Source organism: Scomber scombrus, chromosome 11, assembly GCF_963691925.1.
Source record: "Scomber scombrus chromosome 11, fScoSco1.1, whole genome shotgun sequence".
In the NCBI taxonomy this organism is placed as follows: Eukaryota; Metazoa; Chordata; class Actinopteri; order Scombriformes; family Scombridae; genus Scomber; species Scomber scombrus.
This window is the reverse complement of record NC_084980.1, coordinates 5,879,405-5,906,786: the sequence shown is the minus strand read 5'-3', so window position 1 is coordinate 5,906,786 and position 27,382 is coordinate 5,879,405. Positions and strand designations below refer to the sequence as shown.

General features: G+C 39.6%; 1 protein-coding gene across 1 annotated transcript; it reads left to right on the top strand.

Moving 5' to 3' along the window:
• col15a1b (collagen, type XV, alpha 1b) lies at window positions 1-25,339 on the top strand. Its single transcript, XM_062428415.1, has 40 exons — window positions 1-144; window positions 1,015-1,167; window positions 4,487-4,561; window positions 5,111-5,209; window positions 6,801-6,915; window positions 7,584-7,624; window positions 7,785-7,967; window positions 8,089-8,115; window positions 8,205-8,267; window positions 8,398-8,475; window positions 8,673-8,735; window positions 8,830-8,982; window positions 11,826-11,879; window positions 13,077-13,112; window positions 13,203-13,340; window positions 13,433-13,492; window positions 13,576-13,611; window positions 13,800-13,841; window positions 14,119-14,181; window positions 15,210-15,245; window positions 15,378-15,461; window positions 15,643-15,708; window positions 16,170-16,205; window positions 16,584-16,646; window positions 16,848-16,937; window positions 17,156-17,191; window positions 17,309-17,362; window positions 17,600-17,656; window positions 17,775-17,834; window positions 20,868-20,940; window positions 21,084-21,109; window positions 21,802-21,900; window positions 22,144-22,288; window positions 22,403-22,467; window positions 22,608-22,739; window positions 22,947-23,045; window positions 23,197-23,271; window positions 23,381-23,578; window positions 23,967-24,082; window positions 25,107-25,339. The coding sequence occupies exons 1-40, from the start codon at window positions 118-120 to the stop codon at window positions 25,327-25,329; spliced, it is 3,339 nt and encodes a 1,112-aa protein (XP_062284399.1). The 5' UTR covers window positions 1-117; the 3' UTR covers window positions 25,330-25,339.
• Window positions 25,340-27,382: the final 2,043 nt, after the last annotated feature.

The window sequence follows — 27,382 nt, the reverse complement described above, 5'->3', positions numbered from 1 at the left end:
GAGCTGGGGTTGGCCCTCACTCCGGTCCGTGGGGGCCTCCAGAGCATCTTATTGTACTATACTGACAGAGAGCAAGCCTCCCACAGCCACAAGGCTGCTGCCTTCAGTGTCCCAGACATGACCGACCAGTGGACACGATTCACAGTAAGCAGCACACTGCATCTGGCTTAGATACAATACAGTAAAATATGCAATTAATGTTTTTTTTGTTTTTGTTTTTTAAAATTTCTTACCTGTATTTACTTAACAGTTCATAAGGGATAATATTGATGTCAGCTCTTTATTTCTAACACTATATAAATTATTTCTATAACTAACACAGTCTTGCCACATTAAGTGAGACATCAAAATGTCATTTTGTAAATCCATACAATTTTGGAGTTAATAGATTTTACATATTTTTAACACTTAAAAAGTGTTTTTTGACAATAAATTGTCAAAAAAGTGCAAAAAAAAAAAGTCAATTTGTTTATTAATCCGTACATACTGTCCATATTCTACACCCTTGCAGTTTGCTCCACTCATAAAAAGTATCTATACCAATTTGAAGTACAGATCTATTTAAAATGCATCAATACCCAATCTGACTGATCAATAAATGTGTGATTAAACCTTGATTAATGATTCTGAGAGCAGAGAGAGTGTATTTTTTAGGTTTTACACCACTCACTTTTGGAGAAAAAACAGCTACTACTACTGTACATTTGTAGCTTTGTTTTTACATTAATTGTGATACAGTCAAAAGTAAAAATACCTTGGAGTGACTTGTTTATGTATTTTTTCAGTAATTAGACATATAGCAAAGAATCACAATATCAGAGTTGTATATTTGTAGGTTTGATAGAGTGATAGCTCTCGACTCAATCATCTTCATTGCCAGAGTAATGTGATTGCTGACCCTGACTTCTGAGGAAATGAATCATACTTCTGGAAGTTTTCCCTCTCTGGTGAATGGAGGATGTAAGCTGACATCAATGGGAAAGACTGTACTTAATAGATGTATTTATCTGTCAGGTGGTGGTGGAGCATGAAGAGGTGCGTCTATACATGGACTGTGGCGAGGCCGAGAGGACTACCTTCCATCGAAAACCAGAGAAACTCACTTTCTCACACAACTCGGGCATCTTCGTCGCCAATGCAGGAAGCACAGGGCTCGACAAGTTTGTGGTAAGTGAAAAAAGTTGGTGTGTATGTGGGTGGTTTTTGTATCTGGTGGGGGAAAAGGAGTGTTTGCCAGAAGAGCAAAAGGAACAAGAAAGAATGAGATTCTGCCTGTGTCAATATCAATGTGTAGTTTGTCTCTGTAGCAGAGTTTAGGATTAAATTCTTTAGTGTGTGTGTCTGTGTAGGTATGTGCATGTGTGTTTTGGCCTCTCATTACCATGTAAAAGAACTGAATGTTATCTGCTGCCTCATGAATGTTGTTGCATAACAACAAGGAGAACATACAGTAAAAAAGCCTCGGGTGCTGTCCTCAGGACATGCTGAAAAAGGACAAATGAAAGATAGCAAAATGTGCATGTACACTATGTTTTACTGTAGGCTGTATTTATAGGATTGTGTGCATCAGTACAGATAGAATAACTGCTACTCATTAAAATGCATGCCACATAACCACAACATCCGTGGTGAGATCTTTCAACGAGCAGAGAAATAGCATGCCATTAATGCAAACAGGGTATCAAAGGCTTGATTCAATTACAAAAAAAGACACTATATTTCTTCCTCTTCTACTTGACTTTCCTCTTTGTTTCGACTTAATTAAACTATGGTGGCCTCATCCAGTAAATTTTTTGCAGGATTTCTAAAATGATTCTTTTAATAATAAAGGAATAGTTCAACAATAAGATCAAGATCTTGACAATAAGACATGATGAAACCATTCAAGTCTGTCCATTATATGTGACTAGAGCTAGGAGTCAATGGCAGCTCTATCCAAACAAGAAAATCAAACATCCCAAACTTTCCCCCATTAATTTAGGAGCAAGCTGACATTGTCTTTTAACTGGCTAATCCCACATCGACACAAATTGGATACAGTCGGGTCTATGCAGGGTCAGAATATCATGGCCAGCTCTAGTCCTGCATCCTGAAGAACACGTGGTCTGCACAAATTTGGCTGAATAAAACTTTGAGGATCAGAGACAGAGAGGAAGTAAGGGGGGAAGAAAGAGGAGAGAGGGCAAAGAAGGGAGGGACAGGGAGTAAGTTGATGGCAAATGAGGAAGTCAGACATATCAACAAGGCCTACTTGTGGTCAGATCAAGGGTTATATTATGGGATGTTCTTGTGGACTAGTGGGAAAAATGCCACAGTGTACTTTAAACCTGCAATGTCGGTATACATACTTAAATAAGAACTGAAATAACCAAAAACTATATAATACAAGCAAAATAACAAAATAAATAAATAATAATAATTCGAAAATAGGTTTCACTGTTGTGGGTTTTTTCTTTTTTGGGGTTTTTGGTTGTTGTTTTAAAAAAAAATATATTTCTGCATGAATACTCAAACTAATACTGTTAAGTCCAACAAGACACATTTACATCTTGAGGAAAACCATGGACACATTATAGTATACATATACTGCCTGCATTTTTAGTGACACCTTGTGGGCGACTAAGATCCTTTACTATGCACTACAGAAGAACACTCATCTACCCAATGGGAAAAAGTCTTTAATTAGTACCTTCAGCCCCCTGGAGTTTATTTGTAAGAGCTGATAATTATAGCCTGTAACCAAAAAGAGGAAAAATGTGGAAAACCTACAATAGTAAAAGGTCTTTAATACTTACAGGTCCAAAAAATGCTTTAATTGCATGGTAATTACTTTTTTATGATAAACCTTTAATTCAACATTACCTCAGTCAGCACCAAGCTGTAAAGAAAAGTAAATACAGACATGTTCATGAAATAGGTGTGAAGTGTCATTCTAAGGTCTTGCAGACTATATAAATGTTGTTCCGTGGTCAATAGGAATGACAACATACTGTATAATAGACTTGATTTATAGAGTCAGATACTAAAACTCTCTTGAGACTGAAATTACTACGGGAACTGCTGTCAGTCCATTTTGAACTCTACAATGCTCACAACGATAAATACAAGCTGTAAATGACTTGCCGTTGCCATGGCGAGGGGATGCAGTCATTCTCATTTCATTCTGCTTTGTGCAGCGTAGCCTGACTTTATGAACAGGTTATCTCAAGCATGACGACACAATATGTGCATGTGCGACTGCGGTCATGTCCAGTCCGAAATATTTGGGTCACTGTGTGTGTGTGTGTGTGTGTGTGTGTGTGTGTGTGTGTGTGTGTGTGTGTGTGTGTGTGTGTGTGTGTGTGTGTGTGTGTGTGTGTGTGTGTGTGTGTGTGTGTGTGTGTGTGTGTGTGTGTGTGTGTCCATATGTCCTTGTGTTTGTTGTCTTGGGGCTTCAAAGGAGAGCAGTCATGGCATGGGGCCCTTTTTAATCAGCATGTGTTTGTGTGCGAATGTTGTAAATGTTATGAGTATTGGCCAAAGGAATGGACAGCTCTCTCCATGCTCCTGTAAAAATCAGTTAGCACCATGCTGTGAGTGTGAGTGCCGTGCACACTGTGTGTGTGTGTATGTGTGTCTTTGGAAAACTGGTCTCTATGGTGATATCAGCCAGCGGACTGTACTTCATTGTGTGTGTGCTAGTTTTCTGTCTATAAAGAGAGAAAGAGGCTATAACACAATCATTCACACTTTAAAGTTATCTGCTTGAAGACAGAAAGCACTTTTTTGACTATTTAAACTTTCTCAGACAAAAAAAAGTGTATAAATCTTTGAATCTTGAGTGAAAAAGAGTACTTAGAGAAATTATTTAGTAGCCTAATGTGATGTATTGATGTCAAGATGTTTGATTGTCACATTTGTCTATTTATAATTGATTTTATTTGGAAAATATAGAAATCAGAAACACCTGAAATAAAAAGAAGGAAGCCTTGTGTCAGTGTGTGTGATTCACTAACATTTGACAGTTTTGCAGAGGTTTTATAGAGATAAATGTAGATGAAATTGTACTCGTTTTTGCTTTTACTAAAGTTAAATTTAACAAAACCAAGCCTGTTGTGTGTTAAGAATTTTTGAACATGTAGAAAATAAGCTAAAGTCAACAAGCCAGGTTGAGTGGATATGTGATTTTTTATGAATTTGCGTGACATCCAACTCATGTTTATATCCTGAGAGTAATTTAAAACATTATAGAGTAGCCAAGGTCTGCAAAACTGAGTCAGCATTCTCAAGTAACCCTGTTCAAGGGTTAATAAGACTTTTACAACTTAAAGAGCACGTTAACTCTCTCTCTCTCTCTCTCTCTCTCTCTCTCTCTCTCTCTCTCTCTCTCTCTCTCTCTCTCTCTCTCTCTCTCTCTCTCTCTCTCTCTCTCTCTCTCTCTCTCTCTCTCTCTCTCTCTCTCTCTCTCTCTCTCTCTCTCTCTCTCTCTCTCTCTCTCTCTCTCTAGGGATCCATTCAGCAGCTGGTGATAAAAGATGATCCCAGAGCAGCTGAGGAACAGTGTGAAGACGACGATCCTTATGTAAGAAACACATACAGTACCGTTCATTCATATCAATAAATCAAACTTAATTTGTACAGCCTTTCATACAGATTAGTACAATTCAAAGTGCTGTACAAATAAGAGGCACATGGCTCAGCAGCACCCCCTAGTGATCAAAGAACGTCATTGATCAAAAATACCAACCTAGTGGCTGCTGTCCAGTTCAACTACTGTATCTAGTAAATTCTCCCAGTGTATTGAAAAAGTTGATAAGAACAATAGTAATTTGAATTTTTTTTAAACTTTCTTCCAGCCCTGAGTGAGTGTCATATGGACTATGTTACGTACTAACTGTAATTTCTACAGGATGTTTCTAAAAACTCCTCAGCAAGTGATTTGATTTAGCTAGAAATACAGAACTTCAATGTTGGCAGTGGAGTTTCCTTTCTTTTTTCCTTTATTTATTCATTCCTACCTTTGTGATGGGATCAATAAATGGCATGTGGAACACTACACCGATATGTTGAGCTCATATTTTAGCACAAGCTTGTTTTCTTATGTCCACACATGATGTGATATTTGATAAAGGCCTCGGGATACGCCAGCGGAGATGATGCTCTGGACGACAGAGAGTCAGAGGAGGAGATGATGAAGAACACACAGGAGGGAAAACACGGCACAGCACAGGTAGGCTGGCTGGATAAAGTGTCGGATACAAGTGCTGGGAAAAAAACAACCCAGATTCAAGATGTCTTCAGCTGAAAATGTTTATCGAGACTTGATCAAGGAGAATGAAAGAATAATCAGTACACGCTCTGTCCTGATGTTCCCTTAAATTCTGGAGTTTCAGTCCTGCAGGATTAGTCTTAAACAGATAATGCCATAGTTGAACAATGCCCAAATATGGGCAGATCCAACACATCTACAGCATATAGAATTTAGTCTATTGTTCTACAGATAAGAACAGTGTCTGAGACGCATTCCTCAGGGTCCACAATATCCAACCTCTGACTACAGTTACCTCTACTCTGTTCAGAGAGACAGGCAAACACACCTCTGACCTTGGTTGCTATAGCAACACCATCAGGGTGTCCTCCTGTTTTCCGCAAAAGGAGCACACTTACTGTCTACTACTGTCTCAAGGGGAAACAGTGTCTCACAGTGGTGCAGCTTTACAATGACCTCAAGGCGTAGTTTGACCTAGTGTATGCCAATGTATGACGCAACAACCATTTGACATACCCACAGCACTACCTTACCTTATAATCAGACTGCAATTTAATTTCACTTAATTTCTTTTACCATATGCATCATACCTTCATGGCTGCATCATAACATCAACTGCCAAATCTCTAGAGGACTCTTTAACATTTCATATAGATCTTTTTGAATTGTGTGAATTAAATGTGAACTGTTCAGTTGGCTTTAGAAACTACTGCACAAGGGATGTTAGTTAAAATGGTAGTTTTAGAAGATAGTGATGTAAAAAGAAGCGGATTCACGCATTCAGTGTTACATGGCATTTGTGTGCGTGTGTACATATATGTTCGTGTCCATTTGTTATGTCTTCTGCTGCTGCTGTGTATGATGCACACCCTTGTTTTTCATCAATACAACCCAGATACAGCGCTCTTAGTGTTTCTTCTCTGTTCCGGTACCATCTTTCATCCTCCCACAACCAGGAAGTCACTCTGACCCAAACGTCCCATAATCAACACTATCTGTGAGGCTTCAAAGGAAATGGTCCTTCAGAAGCTGAATAACTGTTACCAGACATTGAAGTCATGATGGACACTTTCTTCTCTAGTCTCTAGACTTTCATTAGAAACACTGACAATGTAATATTATTTATTATTATGGGTTAGATCTGTTCCTATGGATTCTGTAATGTGCCATTTCCTTATGTAACCATATCTCATTATCTTACAGTGGTAAAATAATGAGAATGTACAGATAGTGATGCCAGTCTGTTGTTTAGATGATCTGTCAAAAATTCATGGTCCTCAGAGGATGAACCCAAATTATTTTAGTAATCTCTAACTTATTGTCAAGCGCCACCAGAATAAAAACAAACATGTTTAATATCTTTCTCAATAACAGGAAACCACAAAAACAATTAACTGGATTAAACTATTTCCCATGGAACTGTGGCCTGCAGAAGACAAACCATATGGCCATAATATCTTTATCAAGTATATGTCTGGTCCTCACAGGAGAACCCGTTGTAGTTTTGGTGAGACTCTTACCTTTCCCCATGAATCTTTCTCATGTCTTGTAGGGGGAGGACAGCGTTCCAGTCCGAGCGCCGCCCACTGAGGCTCCGGAGGTGGAGTTTGATGAGTATTCAGGTCATCACACCCCAACGGAGGCCTCTAAAGAAATGATGGCAAGAGGTCAGAATGAATCTTAATTCATAGTAACAGTTTCTTGGAGGTCATGATGATTGATTCATAGTAGAAGGTTATGTTTCAACGAAACTGACATTCTAATACAAATCAAGTGTTTTAGGTAGTTGGTGCCAGCAGTGGTCTAAGCGGTCTGGTTGGAGAAGGACATAGTGACCAGTTTGTTAAGATCAATCTTGTTGTTGGATATGAAGTGGCCTTGAGCAAGATGTTTGCAGACTGATCATAGTATGGTTGACCTGTGGTTTTAGGTGTAAATATACAACTCATAGAGCATTTATGGTCAGCAAATCTACAATAATCGAGTTGAATAAACATTTACATACTGTTTAAACTATCCGCTCTGATAAGATCTGGTCGGAAAAATGATTTGTTATTGGAGCAACATGTAATAAGATGCAGCAAAAAAACACTAAGATAAACAGATGGAGAAACTGAGATTAATGCAGCCAACTATTATAATTGTATGTTTATTCAGTTTGGTGCCTCCATGTCTCCATGATTAAAAAAAAAAAAATCATCTCTTTACAGCCTTCAGTGAACAATGCGCTTGTATGAATCTGGTCACCCGGCCTTGCCAAGTGTCAGGTTATCAGTGTGACCTCAGAGGACTCTGATTGGTCAAACTTGTTGATGACATCATGTGTTTGTTACAGGGTCACACCGGACAGAGGAACCAGGGGAGAGATCAGGAGAGGTACGTTCATTTTCTCACATCCCTTTTATTTTATTACTTTGCTGTCAGTGTCATTCAAAACATTATGAAATATTTTAAATATACTACACAGTAACATTTTATTACTGTGTGTGTTCTCTATATACAATACATCAGTGATACCAGAGGTTTTTATTTCCAGGGTCCTGTCAAGCACGGGTTGAAAGGAGAGCGAGGGGAACCCGGACCCAGAGGATACCCTGGCCCCCCCGGTCGCCCAGGTTCCACCATTGCACCTGGACAAGTTCAGCCTGGACCAAGAGGGCCACAAGGACCAACGGGGGCCCCTGGACCCTCAGGAAAACCAGGGAGAGATGGACCGCAGGTGTGTGTTTTTCAGATCTTCAGGCAGAGAGCATGCTTTTAAATCAAAGTGTTAATCCTAAATCCTGCACTGATCTCCTGTTTAACTTTCAATTAAATATGTCTACACTCTTTGTTCACAGGGAAGCAAGGGTGATAGAGGAGATCCAGTAAGTCATTTCTCTCTTCATTTCTTCCGATGTCTTCACTGCTATGCTTTACATCACTCGTAATAACTAAACTATGTTTTGGCCTGCAGGGTCAGAGAGGAACGCACGGATATCAAGGTTTAGCTGGAGATCCTGGAACCAAAGGAGAGAAGGTACAGCCAATACATGCACCCATGTAGCAGATTTTACAATTGTTACTCTTTGTTCAAGTTAAATTGAACTTTTAATGTTATGTCAAATCTACTTCTCCTGTCCTCTTCCTCTTGTCTTCCCGCTATGCAGGGAGACCCAGGAGTTGGTTCACCTGGCCCCCCTGGCCTCCCTGGGCCTCCTGGACCCCCCAGATCACGCAGCGTACCCGTTAGTATCTAATAATTTCGTTTTTGTTGTGCCAATAACATTCACATTCACTAGGGGAATTATCCTGTTTTGTGATGCAATTGACAGTAATTAAAGATCAGAGTCAAGACTATTTGGTTTGAAGCTTGATTTTAGTGGAACCACAATCATCTCAGTGTGTAATTTATGTGTGTGTGTGTGTGTGTTCTGTGTTTTAGTATGGAGCGGATGCCCTGGGTTCTGGGTTTGAAGACCTGGACAGTGACAATGTGCTCATCAGGGTGAGAGACAGACCTCTGACATACAGTAGATGGTTGGAATAGTTTGCTGGTTGAGTTGACAGACCTGACAAAGTGACAACTCTCTTTCATGCAGGGTGTTCCTGGTCCACCAGGGCCTCCAGGACCTCCTGGTCCCCCTGGACCCCATTTGTCATCATCTGACAGAGCTGAGGGCCACTCTCCTGGGTTCGCTGGACCACCTGGCCCCCCTGGCAAAGACGGGCTCCAAGGCAAACCTGGAATACCAGTAAGTTTCCCAGATGACAGTATTTAGCTTTCAATACATTTTTTTTTTTTTTTTTTTACAAATATAAGACATGAAGTGAGACCTGCTTAGCTGAAGTGTTTCATTTTCATTGCAAATGTTTATTCATGTAACAACACTGTACACACAAATAACTCATTAGTTTGGGTTGTAGTACACAATTTTAGTACCTAAGTATTTTAAGTAATACAAAATGTGGGTTAAAAGACAGTATGACAGTGGTCAAATTTAAATATATCTGTATTAAAAATGTAATCTACAGATATTGTTGTCTGTGTTTGTTTTAAAAAGCCCAGAAAGGTGTATTGAATTTTTAATGTTGCACAGACAGTTTTCAATTTAATATTCACTTCAGCCACAAAGACTAATTAAATCTGACTTGGACAGATTTTCTGAAATATAATAGTTCTGAATCATCTGTGTCCTCTAGCCTGGAGGATTTTAAGGCTACCGTGCTGACTGGAGTTATTAATCATAAATCACAGATAAAAGCTGTTTGTGTTAAATTTAGTATTAACAAGTTTAAATACTGTAAAAATGTTGTAGCATAGTTTGTAAGAATTTCTATTTGTACTTTTCAGTTCTGATATTTATGTGTTAATACTTTTTTGTGGACTTGTGGTGGTTTCTGTATTTCTGTCTTTATTATCAGTTTGTGTTTTCTATCTCTCTTCTTTTACACCTTTTATTTTCTTATATAAGATTTTTTTTAATCTTATATGCTTTTATCAAAATTGATTTAAATAGTTTTTCTCATTTCTACATACAATTTACCTTAAATGGTAATTCCTCCTCAAACTATAATGCACTGATCAATATTAATGTCTGTCTTGGCCAATGACCTGTTTTTTATCCTATCTCTGTTCCCTTATGTCACCCCCCTCTTTAATTATGATCACCCTCAATTCTACTCTCCACTCCCACCATCTCCTCCTCCTCTCCACTCTGTTCCAGATGTTTGAGGATTTGTTTAGTGGTTCTGGGGCTGAAGGTTCAGGTTTGAGCTCAGAGCTGTACTCTGGCCTTGGCTCAGGGTTCAGTTCTGGATTCATTTCTGAGGCCGGTATTGCCTCCGGGTTTGGGCTCGACCTCGGGTCTGCTTGGGTATCAGGCGAGGTATATTGTCCTGGTTTGCTTGGTAAACCAGCAAACAACAAAAAGGCAGAATTACAGTCAAAAGCCAGTCTACTGAGGCAGCATCACGCTTATCTTGTATTTGAGACAATCTTAATCTCTTAGTATTATTTGAATACATTTCATTTTAAGTTCTGCTTTTTTTGTGTAAAAATTGCAATACCTATGATGCAGAGTGACTGTAGCTCACTGCCTCAGTGCTCAGGCTAATGACTGTACATTATCTCCAACCATGTTGTCTTAACTGCTGGCCGGCAGCTGGCTAAACTGAAATTGTACATCGCTATCTAAAGTGCTATGTGTGTAAGTGTGCGTATGTGTGCGTGCGCGCTATATTACTGCTTACATATAACCGCCTTAAAATTTTGTCAGTTAGTTTTGGTTACTTTCAGTGCTTTGAGTTCAGGAAAGTGTCACTTCATTTTTAAGAGACTGAACTGAAGGTAACTGAAAACAAACTGGTATAACCTCAGTTTAAGCTGCCATTTTGCTTCTGTCATCCAACATGGTTAGAGAACAAAGTTTCCATTTGTACTGATCCATCCATTGTTTTGTTGCTGCTGTTCTCAGCTAATGCAAAGTTCCAAGGCATACATACTAGTTATTACAACAGCAGCTTATTGCTTCCACCATGCCATAGAGGCTTCCTCACATAGTTGAGGAGTTGGACAGAATAAATAACATAATCATTTTGCTATTATTATAAGCTAAATTGGTTCATTCTTTGGGGTCCATAAGTGTATTTCTAAATTTAACTATTTTAAATGTAGGTATTTTAAAATAAATTAAATCCAGCCATCACTTTACAAAGTAGAGATTTTGACCTGACAGTATTTTGACAAGTATTAATTCATCTTCTGTGGATCATGAATATCTTCACCAAATGTGATGGCAGATTAAAGTGCTAGATGGATCAGCAGACCAACCAACAACATCAACATCCTTTCACCAATATTTTCCAGTATTTGATTTTAAGCCTTTTGACTCATGTTTTTGCATCCAATGTACAATTAAGTCTGCCTTGGAATTTAGCGTTTTACCAAAAACTTTTGAGGCCTGTGGTACAATATGTTGTCGGTCTGTACTAAACATAATGGTACAGAAACATTGCTGTACTTTGATCCAGTGCTGCTTGGTTAAAGGAATACATTGAATATTTTAATTAAGGCTTGTCAACTTTCCTGTTGTGATAAGAAAACTACAAAATCATCCATGCTTCACCTGTTGGTTGCCGACTTCACTGCTTCATGCTACATTTTAGCTGGAAGAAAGTCAACAACCAAAATAGTCTCAATCTTAAGAGAAAGAAACTAAATGGGTCAAATGTATCAAATGTAGTCAAATCTTATGCAGAAATTAGAAACTTTCATAAAACAAGAAAAAAATGTTTGACAGTAAAGCTAGTAACTCAATTGTCCATCTCTAAATACTGTCTATGCTAGTGTTAGCATGAAGCACTGAAGCTAACCGACACAGAACAATGTTGGCATGTATGATCTCATCACTTTGACAAGGAAGTTGAATATTCCTTTAAACTGACTGTCACCTTTGGATTTGGTTTGGCCCCTTATTGGAATGGCTAAGGGGTCAACAAACAGCTTAGCATCATTTTGCTATTACTGGCATTTTTTCTGTGACTTATCACTGAACGGTCTATCAATGCTTGTGTCTATGTGCATTTGTTTGTTAAGGGTCCAGCGGGAGAAGATGGGACGCCAGGTTTACCAGGAGCTGTGGGGGAGAAGGTACAATCTTTAAGACAGATTGAGTCCTGGTGGCTCAGTGTCACAGTCTCCCATGTACACATATACCCCCCCCTAATCGTTTCCTGTGATTCAGTGCAAAGGGGGATGGTTCTGGAATCAAGAAACAAAGTGAATCTTCCTATTCTTAATTTTACCAGGCAGTCTTTAACCCTCCTGTTGTCCTCAGGTCAAGGAAGGACAGGAGGAAGGGAGGAGGAAGGAAGGAAGGAAGGAAGGAAGGAAGGAAGGAAGGAAGGAAGGAAGGAAGGAAGGAAAGGAGTAAGGAGGGAGGAAGGAAAGGAGTAAGGAGGGAGGGAGGAAGGAAGGAAGGAAGGAAGGAAGGAAGGAAAGGAGTAAGGAGGGAGGAAGGAAGGAAGGAAGGAAGGAAGGAAGGAAGGAAGGAAGGAAAGAGAGAAGGATGGGAGGAAGGAAAGGAGGAAGGCAGGAAGGAAGGAAGGAAGGAAGGAAGGGAGGGAGGGAGGAAGGAAGGAAGGAAAGAAGGAAGTGAGGAAAAAGTATGGAAGGAGGAGGGAGCAAAGGAAGAGGGAAGGAGGGGAAGAATGAAGGAAAAATTTAAGAAAGAGGGAGGAAGGTAGGAAAGAAGGAACAGTCAAAAGAGATGGGGTCAATTTGACCCGGGAGGACAACAGGAGGGTTAAGTGAGTGGTTCTCAAATGGGGTTAGAAGGTTCCAACATTCCCATTATAATTTCATCCACAAGTAACACAATGACAACATGTTTGACTATTTAGGTAATGGGTTTCATACACGTTCTGTAATAAAAACAGCTAAAAGCCAAAATCTTATATGGGGCTTTGTGTGACAAAATGTTATCAAATGGGGGTCTATGGTCTAATTTGTGTCCGTTCAGTAGTCCTTTTAATGAAAAAGTTTGAGAAGCACTGCTTTCAATTATCCCATTAGTACTCCACTGGGTTACACATCATATCTGCTATATGTGATTATGTAATAAGGTAGAGAAGTCACTCACTTTTAAGATTCTGATTACAGGTGGTTACATTTTCTGATAATATCCCATGTGCACATTCAACTTACTTTGATATTGATGTCCCGCCATGTGTGGACTACCTCAATTATACTAATATTGTGTTTCCACATAAGTAAGTAAGTCAATAAGTTTCATGATGTCCTTACTGCAGAAGTAATCCCTTTTTTCTTCTTTCATCACATCTTTAGGGTGATCAAGGGTTACCTGGATCACCTGGATCAAAGGTAGTTCATCTTACTTATGATAGACAGAGAGAGAGATTAATGTTAGTGAAGCAGGTAATAGGAGCTTTCTATTCCACTTTATTTCTACAGGGTGAAAGTGGATCTGAGGGCACAATGGGGTCTCAAGGGCCGCAAGGGCCCAGCGGTCCACCGGGAAAGAGAGGCCAAGCAGGTCAACCTGGACCCCCCGGTCCTCCCGGACTTCCAGGAACCAAATTCTTTGTAGAGGTCTTTGAGAACCCCATTTCATTCAATCACATCACCCTCACCATGTCACCAAGGTTTCAATTTGATGTGTAACATCTGACTTTTGTTTTCAGGATATGGAGGGATCTGGCAAGAGTGATGCACTCATTAGAGGTGGAGTCAGAGGCCCACAGGTCAGTGTGATAGTGCATGTGTTTATGTGAATTTACTTTTTCATATACAGATTCATAAAATGTTATGTTTTTGTCTTTTCTAGGGTCGCCCTGGCCTTCCTGGCCCCCAGGGCCCTAAGGTAACTTATGTGTATTTCTTAAATGTATGCATGATATCTGCAGAAGTAAACTTAGTTATCTGTTTTTAACAGCTGATGAAAATGTATGAATACTACCTATATGAGGACTGGGTCCCCCCATATATACTGTACTTCTGTATTGTTCCTGGTAGCTGATTGGTTGATCATCTATTTTATGTCCTCTGTAGGGTGAGGATGGAGACACAGGAGCTCCAGGGCTCTCTGTCAAGGTAAGACTTATAGATGTCACAGCTTCAACTTTTCTGTCATCTTCACTCTTATTTACTGGTCAGTAGACATTAAAGTGCAGATATAAAGTGAGTTAGTGAGTATTTGAAAAGCATTTCTCATCATTTATTAGAAATAAGAATTAAGTCCTGTAAACTGGCATATACATTTAAATGTTAAGAAATGGAATGTTTTATGTATGCAACTACAGTAAACATATAGCAGTGAAAGCAACTGTCCGTACAACTTCTGTATTAATTGTCTGTGCTGTGTTTGCAGGGTGAACCAGGGGACCCAGGACCAGAGGGTCTTCAGGGTCCTGCTGGACTACCAGGTGCAAGGGTAAGTAACTATCATGTATTTACACAAAAAATGTCCCAGTGTTAACAATGATTGCATACTAATTTCTACGATAATAGAGCTGATATAGCTCTATAAGAAGTCAAATTAAAATTAACTTATTTGGTGATTATAGCCTACTTATATTTAAAATGATGGTTTTGCTGTTCACTTTTCACTGTTACATTCAATGACATTTGGCACACTTGCAAAATAGTATCAAAGGCAAGTTGACAGTTACTGTCCGTTTTAACATCATATTGGGTAGATATAGGCTAATGTTGACACTTTCATAGGCACCAATCAGTGTTGAGCAGATTACAATTTTAGTAACAAATAGCATCGAGGTTTACTGTTACTGTTTAATTCTGTAATTATATGACATATGAATCTCAATAATGCTCTAACTTACTTTGATACTTTGGGAACTAAGCTTGTTTGCTGTCCTACTAGAATCAACTGTCTGCGTTGCATTTATAGTTACAGTAGTCTAAAGTTTGGACACATCTTCCCATTCTCTTGAATGAGAAAGTGTATCTAGACTTCTTACTGGTACTGTAAGTATAACATTAGATGTCCAGGGTGTGGTTAACTTAATGTTAGCTTATCACGAAAACTAGTAGGTAGTTCAAACAGCTAGCCTCACCGAATGACGCAAAAGCATTGCTTTCAGGGGGGGGGGGTTATTCAAGTTATTCAAGTTACTTCAGATAATAGTCACTTACAACGTCTCGAATTAAGCTAACATTAAAGTCAAGATAATATAAAAATTAACTAAATGTAAACCAGTATACTGGTGAGTTATTCATATCCACTGGTTTTTTAATGAGGGATGTTGATGTTGATGTTGAGGTACATTTTTGTGTGGTTTGTTTTAACAAATACAGGCTACAGCACTAATATGGCTATACACTAAACTGTTCATTAAGAAGTTCCCTGTTTCACATGGAGTGTGAACTAATAACTCTCTTTATTAAAATCTCCCTTCACCAATGCATTAATGACTGTTGTCTATTTTCCCCTATGAACAGGGAGCCAAAGGAGAAAAAGGCAGTGAAGGACCTAAGGTATGGTTGCTGAACAAAATTTGATACATTTTGATAATGTCTGACTTGTCTTTATTGTATCTTGCTGTTTAAACCTTTATTTACAGATTAATTCAAATAAATTATTAATACTGACTAATTTGTGTCCTGCAGGGTGATCGTGGTGTTGATGGACTTAGTGTCCCAGGACCTCCTGGACTTCCTGGACCTCCTGGACCCACCGTTAATCTGCAAGATGTATGCACTCCCACACACACAATGACATTAAATCATTTAATTTAGTCTGAGGCCTTCTTTAAATTGTCTGGCCATTTCTTTCTGTCCAAACCCTATTTAGTGAATATGACACATTTCTAAATATGAAAAATATGCTTAATCTGCCCAAATGTACTTTTAACATTGTATGTTCTATCTCCAGCTGCTCTTCAATGTTACAGATGGCATCTTCAACTTCACAGGAATCAGGGGACCACCAGGACCCATTGTGCGTAGTAGTGAGCTATTTATTCAAAGTTAAAATGTTTTATAAGGAGCAATTTTAAAAACGCAAGCAGGCAATTTAACGACAAGTAAAAGGATAAAAGGAAGGAAAGTAATGTTTCACCACTGCTGACATCTATGAAAATGCAGATAGTAACATTCGCTACAATTAGATTTGAACTATGATACACTGAAGTTTAACCTATGGCTTATATGGCTCAGTATTTGAACTTGTGCTGTTGAATGCTCTCCTCTTTCTCATCCACATTCTGCACTGTAGCATCATCATTACATTTGTGAACTGGCTGCAGTTTTGTTTGATGATGTTGTGTATGAGCATGTGATTTTTGGCTTTGTCGAAAAAAAAGATTGTTAACCCAACCCCACTGCTTTTGCTTTTATGTGTGCGTATGTATTCACATGCATGTGTGTGCATGAATGCGTGTGTTTGTCTGCGTATTGCAGGGCCCTGAAGGCTTGCCTGGCAGAGCTGGATTTCCTGTAAGAACATTTTGCAACACCGCCTCACGTTGAGCATGTGTATCACCTGTTGACATGAATATCTACATGAGTATTGTGCACGTTATGAACAAAGATGCAATGGCTATTTGAAAGCAATGTAACACTTTTTTCCCAATTTTGCTTTTGCTGTCATTTGGCTAAACAGGGTATGTAAATACAGCAATGTTTCAGTCATAGAATGAATTTTCATTGTATGTTATTTCAAACGTATGGTTTTAAAGTCCTCATCAATCTGGGACTCATGAAAATCCCAATAATCCTAGAATTTACAGACCCATAACCTTCCTTTAGAAATGTTATCATTCATTAAAACTACAACTTCCAACTCTGCCTTACTATCTGTTCTTCCCTCCCCAGGGCCCCAGAGGACCAAAGGGAGACACAGGTCCTCAAGGTAACCAGGGGCCATCAGGGCTTAAGGTGAGAACAGCACAGTGCGCATCAGAGTGAATTAATATCATTTAACCTCTATGAACATTTTCCTTACATGTAACAGTTGAGATAAAAAGTCACATGCAGGAAAATATCACGACTAGCTCATGAACTTATATGATTATTACTAATCAGAGTTAAAAACATTAAAGTTGCAGATGTTTCATTTCCATTTCTTTGTGCTAACAGGGGGAGAAGGGAGAGCCAGGGGTGACAATTGCTGCTGATGGATCCCTCTTATCAGCACCAAGAGGCCCTCAGGGGCCCAAAGGCATTAAGGTATCAGACAAGTGACCCTTCACCCCTATGTGACTCTTTAGTACCTTACCCACTAACTGATGCTGAGTCATACTACAGAAGTTGAAGTCATTAATTTAATGTGACCACTGAAAGCCACATGGTGACACAGTACTACAAATCTAACTGTGACTGCAGGTCTGTAGTCTAATTCAGTACAATGAAGCTCAGTATTTTTGCTCTGTGTGGTATTTTTACAGGGTGAGCGTGGCTTCCCTGGACCTCTTGGACTTATGGTGAGTTCATAAAAAATAGAACATTAATATCTACAAACTTATTATAATCTGAAAAAGCCATACACAAATGTATTCATCTTTTTGTGTTTAAAAACAATGTGTGTTTGGTTGTTTCAGGGCCCAATGGGACCTACTGGACAAAAAGGAGAATATGGCTTCCCTGGTCGCCCGGTGAGTACCATGTATTGTAATTTGTTTGTCAGGACAATTAACACTCAGGTTAGTATTGGTATATTATAAGCCAGTGCCAAGCAAAATAATACATATTTATTCATTTCTATATAATTTTACCTATCTATTCATATACTGATTTAAAGTAACTTGTCCCTCTGGAAACTTCTCTAATTAAGGATGTGGCTGGCTTGGTTATTTAAATAAATACAAATATAAATGTTTTTCTTTCGGCAGGGACGACCTGGTATGGCCGGGAGGAAAGGAGACAAAGGAGATTCTGTTGGCCGGCAGGTAAGACTTTGTCTTGATAGAGATGGTGCACTATACTCTACTATACACAGGGCCTGTGTCTTTAATGTGCATAATACTGTACATTTTCTCTGTATGAGTCTTTCTCTCTCATTCTCAGGGACCTCCAGGTCCACCGGGTCCACCTGGACTTCCAGGAAGAATTCTCGGACTGAATGGAGTAAGTATTAATCTGAGGATTTCTGGTAGATTTCTCAGATTTTTCATTTTCAGTTGTTAGACAGAGATGATAGTGATGAACAGCCAATACTTCAGATTGAATTACTTCAATGTCTTCTTTTACAGAGATAGGTTTAACAGGCAGACACTGTACAGATTAAACCAAATTTGACAAACTGGTTGAATTGACTGACTCAGAATTGGACCCAATTTCTGCCAGATTGGTTGTGGTTTGATGTGATGTTTGAGGGCATGACACCTGATCAACCTGAATGATTATCAATCTGGCTGTCAGAAGATCAGTTTTATTTCTGGCAGCTCTGAAGTTTTGATTGGTTGTCTGCAGTTTGATCAGTTTCAGACGGCTTCTCTCGAAAGACACGAACATATAAGATGACTAAAAACACAGTGTCTGCCCAATTTAAAACAAAACTTATGATCAAGTCCATGAAAATGCATTGTCATTTATGACCTACGATACTTAATCAGGTTCGGCATTTGCAGCTTTCACATCACTGAGCATCAATTATAACTACTTAAAGCCGCTATGTCTATAATAAGAAGATTTCTCACTTTGGCAACTCATGGTGATAGTTCCAACTGTGCCTTCTCCCCAGTGGATAATAGAATTGAAATTAAGTATCAGTGTAAGTATTGCCACTATCATTTGAATGTTTTTAAATATATCCATGTCTGTAAAGCTCATCTCCAGTATTTGATTCATTCCAAGTGATCTTTAATTCATTTGAATCACCTAGTCTGATGATGCTGCTCTTCTTTGAATCTTAAAGACAGTGTTTCCGGTGCGCCCCAGACCGCACTGCAAAAAGGGACGAGTAAGTTTGAGTCGGACCATCTGACTGGGCTGTTTCAGCTTGAAATGGGACCATCCGGTGGTTCTGTTGGTGTGTGGGTGTAGCAGCATGGCAGCTCTCTGTTCTGGGCTACAAACAATAAACCCCCTACCTCCCCCCCCTTCTTCTCCTCTCTTTAAAAAGACTACATGTCCGTGTTTCTGACCTCTTTCGCCAGGTGTTATCATTCCTTTTGGTTTTAATTACATTTTTAGTTGCTAAATTGTTATATACAGTATATGACGTAAGTATTTTGGGGTGCATTTACACCCAGATTTTATCTGCATATTGAGTCTGATCACTCAGGACAAATGTTAATGCCAGGTGTTAAAGGGGTCAGAATCTGAATCCTGCTTGCCTCGTCTGTCCTTACCCTCCTCATCATCTCAGGGAAGAAGAAGCTGGGTGAAGAGGGAGAAGGAAAAGTGATGGACACTGTTGATACTCATCCTTCTACTGTATGTACATCAGAGTTGGTGCCAAATCACTTTTCAATATAATCAAATAAAAAGGAAACTACACCATTTATTCTCAGTTATTTCTGAAAAAGTTGGCAATTATTCCAAAGTCAATCACCTTTATTGATTGCATTCAACTCTGCTCTGCATTCAGTAGTTAAATGAGGCTCCTGAAATGGAAAGTCACTTCTTTCATGGTGTTGGGTGTGTGGGATCTGTTATTCAAACAGTTTAAAGTGTTTCCTGTAGCTTCTGGTGATGCCACAGTTCCTATGTGGCTGAATTCCAATCAGCTAAAAAAAAAAAAAGGGATCGTAGAAGAAGTCTAATCACAGCTTGTTAGACACATAGTGGAAGAATTCTGATTGGAATTTGGCTCCTATTTATTCTAATATCACTTCTTAGGCTTTGGTTGTGGTGACGGCCTCCTCCTTAAATGTATCTGAATTAGAATCTCTAAACTGTTTCTTTACTGTGTGGAGTGTATTGGGGAATTTTACTCAATGTGACCCTCTTGGATAATGTGTCTGTGACCCGTACTTTTTAGCAGACATTACCATCATCATATTATATTGTCTTTTTATTGTAAATGCTGAAGATTTATAGATGTCTCTTCTCCTGATGTCTGCTGTTGCTAATGTTGATTTAATAAGATTGATTATTTTCAATATAATTCTATCCATAAGTAACACAGTGGCAGAATGTGTGACTATTGTGGCAATGGGTTTTCATACACTAATAAAACAACAGATAGGGGGCTCTGGGGACAAAACCTTATCAGATGGGGGTCTGTGGTCTAATATGTCAGTTTATCAATCAATCAACCAATCAATCTTTATTTATATAGCGCCAAATCAAAACAAAAGTCATCTCAAGGAACTTTACAAATAGAGCAGGTCCAGAACGTACTCTGTAATTTAATTTAAAGAGACCCAACATTCCCCCATGAGTAGCACTTGGAGAAAGTGGCGAAGAAAAACCCTTTAACGGGAAGAAACCTCAGGCAGAACCCAGTTTTAGGAAGGCGACCATCTGCCTTGACCCCTTGTTTAGGGGTCCTTGATGTGAAAAAAATTTGAGAGCCACTTCTGCACGGCATATGCACAGATACAAATACATACACGCCACCTCACACTCACTTTTTTGGCACTATCTGCAATATTTTATGTACACCAATCTACGTGGAACAGTAATTTATTCCCTGGACATAGTGTCTGCTGCCACTTTAACTCAAAGTAGTCTAGCAAGGGCTTCAAAGCAGTCACTGTGTGTAACTCACTGTTAAACACAATGTACCAGGACAAAAGCTGGAACAGTTTAAACTCATTATCATTCCATTAACACTGATCCACATTGTAAAACTTTTTTAAAGTGCTTACTTTAACCCTAATTCTTAACTTTTTGTATTTAACTGTTACAGTGGAGAGAAGGTTGTATGTGCTGCTCTCTATAAGCATGCATCCCTTGTATTTAACAGCTTTATTTTTGCAGTGCTGACAGCCAAGTTTTAACGCCATCTGTCTTTTTATATTAAACCAATTTTTTCCCCTTTTTTGTCAATGTTTGACTTTAACAATGAATTCAATGTTTGTGCTCAACAGTCTGTATATGCTGCATATGTACTGCGTGTTCAGTCTGTATGTGTTTCCATGTGGTCACAACTGTGGTGGTGTATGTGTTATGTTAATGGGTGTGTGTGTGTGTGTGTGTGTATGTGTGTAGGAGTCAGGGGATTCAACTGGAACTAAAGGAGACAAAGGAGAAATAGGAATACCTGGAGAGCCAGGCACACCTGGTAAGATCTCTACAAACCATTGGCTGACTTTCTCACCCAACACCCGGGTTCCCATTTGATTTAAACCGAATTGCTTAAAACTCATTGTATGATGTTAAACGACAACTAAAACTTGTGTCATGTTATTTCATCTTTCTTCTTAGCACCTGGGTTTCCAGATGGAGTTGTGGTGAGTACATATTTATCACACACAGTACATCTCATGCAAACAGGTTGAGATAATAGAATATAAGGCTATCAGTTCAGTTTAAAACACAGACCAGTACCACTCATTACATACTGTAGTAAATGGGCTCCATTTATAAAGCCCCTCTAGTCTTGTCAACCACTCAAAGTGCAAGGTGCCAACTTGCTTATCAGGAGTGATACAGCGCTTCCTATTCAAAGTGCCCCACAATGGTTCTATACTCACCTATCCACACACACACACACACACACACACACACACACACACACACACACAGATCACATAGTCATCGGAAACAATTTCAAAAACACAACTCTTAATGAATGCTAATGTTATTCAGTCTACTGGATGTGTAAAAAGGCAGCACTTTGCTAATATTTCACCACAACAACTTTACAAGGTCATAATATTAGTGTTGTGTTTACAGCTTGTTCTGCTGCCCCCAAGTGGCCAAAACATGTTAATGCTGTTTAAAGTATCTGTGTTACTACTGCTACTAGTCTATACACTGTATAACTTTATTGAAGTCTCCTTTACTTGCCAACTGCTAATAAAATATATAAAAATATCCAATAGGTTACTCAGTACTGACAATGAAATAAGCATCTTGACACTTCTAAACTTATCTTACTTGGGACTGTGTGTATGTCTGTCTCTTTTTGTGGATCTCTCAGGGTGCTAAAGGTGATCAGGGATACAAAGGTCAGAAGGGAGAAAGGGGTGAATCAGGCATAACTGGTCCTCCAGGACTGCCAGGAAGGTCAGGACTTGTGGTGAGTTCTGATTTTCATAAACTACATCCTGTTAGTACTTCTCCAATCTCAGTCCTGGATTGGAGACATAATTACTTAATATTTAAAATGATAAATTGTGAAAGCAAGAGGAAGGCATTAATGCTGCTAATGACAGGAGATCTCCAGTTCTGCTAATATTACCAGAGAGTAAAATGTTCCACTTAAATTAAATACGACTTTGAAGATACATTGAGGAATTACTTACTGTATGTGTTCCTCTAGGGTCCAAAAGGTGAGTCCGTCGTGGGTCCTCCAGGTCCTAGTGGTGCTCCTGGCCAGCCTGGACCCTCTGGGTTTGGACGCCCTGGTCCCCGAGGGCAACCAGGCCCTGCTGGACCCCCAGGACCTGCACCTGCATATGGATCAGGTATGTGTGTGAGAGACATTGAGAAATAATTTCCCACAGCTTCTTTAAAGAAAAGCTTAACATAAATACAGAGGTAGTTGACTGGTGCTGTTGTGTTTTATGTGTTGTTATCAGTTGTCAGTGTACCTGGCCCTCCAGGTCCTCCTGGCCCTCAAGGATCTCCAGGCTATTCCAACCCGGTAAGATCCCCATCGCAAGACCTTTCCTGATCTTTGTAACTCTACTGGAAAGAAATGTATACGGTTACTATTGACAATAAGTGAATAACATCTCAAAGTGTAATTAAGACACACACACTGATGCTGTGGTGTGTGTTCAGGTGACCACCTATAGGACGAGTCATGCTCTGTACAGAGAGACTCATCGCGCTGCAGAGGGAACTTTGGCGTACGTGCCTGAGGCTGGAGGAGAGCTGTACATCAGAACACAGAGTGGCTGGCGTAAGATTCAGGTATGTATTGCTCGTGTGTTTGGTTAGATTTTTACAGTCCCTCTGATTATCACACATCATTTATTACCAACATACAAACAGTTAATATGAACATCTTTAAATACGTATATACAAAAAGGGGTGGCTAAATGTGACTCTAGTTGGACTTCAATCAGATTTTTGTGTATTATGAATGTGTGAGTATGTGAGTGTGTGTCTTTCCTTCAGCTTGGAGAGTTGATCCAACATGGAGCGTCAGCCTCAGCAGCATCTCAATCCCTCAGCAGACCTGGAGAATGGAGCAGACCACACAGGAGCCACAGCCAGGTGCACACAAACATACATACACACACAAGAGCCACAGCAGAAAATGCATATTAAATCAAGTAAGACCAGACCTTTTGAATTGCCTTTATAAATGTGTTAAATTTAAAATCCCTGTGCTGAAGGAATTGTAATTGATGTATTTGTTGCTCAGGAGCTGCAGGAAGGCAATAGAGGATATCAACCCAGCAATAATGTGCTGCCCCAGACCGTCAACTCTGTCCCTGGGGTGAGTAATAATAATAATAAACACATGTACACACACATACATCATAAACTCTTTACCAGTAACCCAAAACTACTTTGCTGAAGTCATCTGTGTTTTTTCTCTTCTTTAGCTCCATATGGTAGCTCTGAACACCCCACTGAAAGGAGACATGCGAGGCATCCGTGGGGCAGACTTCCAGTGCTACCAGCAGGCTCGCGCCATGGGGCTAACAACCACCTATAGGGCCTTCCTGTCCTCACACCTCCAGGACCTGGCAACCATCGTGAGGAAGTCGGACCGCGCAGAACTGCCCGTGGTTAATCTCAAGGTGGGGAGATGCCTGGAAATCCTGATGAGTGATTAGGGCAGGGTATCGATCAAAATTATGATACCAGTACCAATCCAAGTACCTTCAAAGTGACACTGATACCAATTGAGTACTTCATTCTATACCCATCAAATTAACCGTGATTTCACCACCACAGACTGTTGTAGCTGCTTTGGCAGTGGGCCAATCACATGTTGCATTAAAACGAAGAACGCTTGTGCTGATTGGCTGTGATATAATTTGATACTACTTGGTATGGATTTATTTCAGTCGATACCTTAGAGGTAGAGTACTGATACCCAGCCCTCTGAGTGATGTGTTTACTGTGAACATCATTTTTTTAAAAGTACTACCGTCCCGTTTGATTCATTGTGTCCTCTCTTCTCAGGGTGAGGTGTTGTTCAGTAGCTGGATGTCCATCTTCTCTGGTGATGGAGGCGTGTTCAACCCATCCACACCTATCTACTCCTTCGACGGACGCAACGTGATGACTGACTCAGCTTGGTGAGTGTGTGTTTGTGTACACTGTACATTACAGACAGACCAAGTCCCATTTTCCTATAACCCCTCTCAGACCTAATAGCAAAACCTACAGCAACCTGATACTTGATACTTTCATGTTCACATAGCTAATAAAGTCACAGAGAGGCTGTCATCAAGAGAAATCCAGCAAGATTAGCACAACTGGGGTTTCGGCAGGGTTCACCAAGTTAAAATAAGGCATTTTAAGACCTTTTTAATACTGCATAGAGTTCAAATACAAACCGCTGTCATCAGCATATCTGGCAAAGTATGAAAATATAATAAGAAACCAACAGGGACAAGGAACCCACCCACCCCATCAATATCTTTACAATGTGTCTGTACTCTGTTGCCTCCAAATTCCCATAATGATGGAAATGTGTAGTGGAAAAGCGCCATAACACACCTGATTCTAATAATGAACTCATTGTCAAGCCCTTGATGAGCTTCAGCTTCTTGATATGAGCCAATTCGTAGAATCAGGTGTGTTAGATTAGGGAGATACCTAAAAAATGCAGGGCAGTAGCTCCACAGTGTTAAATTGAGGTGATATGATTAAAGACAATATTATTAAGGAACGAGCACCATGCTTGCTCAATGTAAACTCTTATTCAAGCTCGTCAAACTAGTTTTTGCAGACAGGGCTTCTATATATGACACAGTCCGACCTGCCTGAATTTATATTGTATTTTTGTAATAACAATCTCAAATGAATTTAAATCAGGTTGCGGTCAACCGGGGACATTGGCCCACTTTGACCGTACCTGCAAACAGAGGAAAAACCATTCTGCTAGTGCTGATCACTGATCTACCTTTCCAACTCCCTGCCTTTATTTCTGACAAAAATTATCATCTCCCCACCTTCCATCCCTCCTTCCCTACACCAACTTTGTGTAGAAACAGCCAATATAGCCTCCACTCACTTTTCAGTACCTCTCATTGGCTCTGCTTGTGTGTGTGTGTGTGTGTGTGTGTGTGTGTGTGTGTGTCTCTCCATCCCTCCCAGGCCAGAGAAGCTGGTCTGGCACGGCTCCAGCGGGGTGGGAATCCGTCTGACCACTAACTACTGCGAGGCGTGGAGGACGGCTGATATGGCGGTGACGGGTCAGGCTGCTCTGCTGCAGACGGGACGCCTGTTAGGACAACACACGCGCTCTTGCTCCAACCACTACATAGTGCTGTGTATAGAGAACACATACGTCGGGAACACACATCAAAAGAGGACCTGAATAGACAGAGGAAACACACACACACACTCACACTTTAACACATAAACACAAATGCAGGCAGAGCAGAAAGCGTGACACGGCGCACATGAATGGAAACACACACACACACACACACACACACACAGGCACATACACACGTTATGATCATCATCACTGTTTGCATAGAAATGTACGAGTACACAGACAAAGGGCACTTTTGTTTCACACGTGCAAACATGCAGATAAACTCACACGTTAATGTGCAGAAGCAGGCGCCTACACAAACATAACACACACACTTTGTTCAGTTTAATCTTTACTTCACACTTGAACCCATAATGTTGCCACGCATCCGTCCAAGTTTAAATTTCAATTATTTATATTTAGCACACGTTTAACAGTGCATCTTATAGTTTACAGAGGTGGACCTATTTGTTGTTTTGGCATATCAGGCACTGACACAAACTGAGTTACATATGTTTGGGTTGTTTCCCCCCCCCCCCCCAACACTTCCATTCAGCCATTGGTTCCAGGCAAATCAGTGGATCACATTACTAGAACTGATCCAGTTAACATCTCTTTTTTTTAAATGGAAATAGGAATAAAGGTAAACATGCTCCATGTACACATTTTAAAATGCCACGACAGTGTTGTAGTTTAGACCCAAGCTGTTTCTTAAGAGAAGGAACATTTACACTGCAGAATGTGACTCAGTTTTCAGGTAATGAATGAAGAAGTAAAGAAGTAAAATAATCAGGTATGAGTAAATTAGAATTATGATTTCTCTTTAAAGAATAAGGCTGCAATATTCAGCATTTTTCTTATTGTCATCAAATCCCATGAGAAGACTAAAACCAACTGTCCCTACCAACTTACTCACTGTCTTTGTGGCTCCCAGTCTCAGTCCCAGCCCATTGATTACTAATGAAGAAAAAAGTCACAAATATATACTATGACTATATATACTATATTTTTTTCAAGGGCTCAGTTATTCCTTAAAACAGCTGGCCACTGCAGTTTTTTAGCAAATGTTACTCAAACAGGTGGAAATAGTACATTTGTTTGGGACTATTTTCAGCAGCGGATTAATACACATGTGTTGCTTTAGAGAGTATTTCTAGCAGCAGGACAGTGTGTGTGGGATTGAATCCAAATAAACTACAGAGTGTGTGTTCATGGTAGTGAAGGAACATGTCAGCCAGTGCAACAGTGTGGGCTACTGATTTGTTTTTAATAGTTTTTGGGAGAAAAATTGAGCTCTACAGCACAGAAGAATAAAATAAATAAGAGTTTGATACACACACAATATATGTTAGTAGTAGGTCTGGGTATCATTAAAAAAATTACAATACCAGTACCAATCCCAGTACCCTTAAAGTGATACTGATACCAAATGAGTACTTTATTTCAGTCCCATTACACATTTTGTACACTTGCTTTTATCTGGTGTAACAGGCGAGCAGTGTAGACACACTTTAGAGCGTTTGGGTGGCATATTGGCTGCTGAACTGATAAGCGCGCTAACTCAAATTCACTGTGACTTTACCACCAGACGAATTGTAGCTGCTGTGGCAGTGGGTCAATAAGTGGCATTAAGTCAAAGAACGCTTGTGTTGATTGGCTGTGAGCAAGTCCATACAAATAGTGATATTTTCCAGCTCTGAGTGCAAAAAGGATCAACTACAGGTATCATTTGACAGGAGATCTTTCAATACTGCTTGGTATCGTTTTATTTCGGTCGAGTACCGATACCCAGCACTAGTTAGTAGGATCTATTTATTGATGGTTTTAAGTTTTTATGAGATTTATTGACAATAAGAAAATAATATCAGCAGACCCATCCTTTAAGTATGAGCAGAATGTGACAATTTGAAAAAAAACACTGTTACTGTATACACACATAATGAGGTAATTCATCCATCAGACTATTTTAAGTGACTGTTATATCTTCTAATGTTAGACATCGGTGTTCAATAATTACTGGAATCTTTTAAATGTAAATGTATTGCATGGAGATCACTTCCTACAGATGTCCTCTTCCTTACTTGCTCAATCTTCCCAAAAACCTTAACCT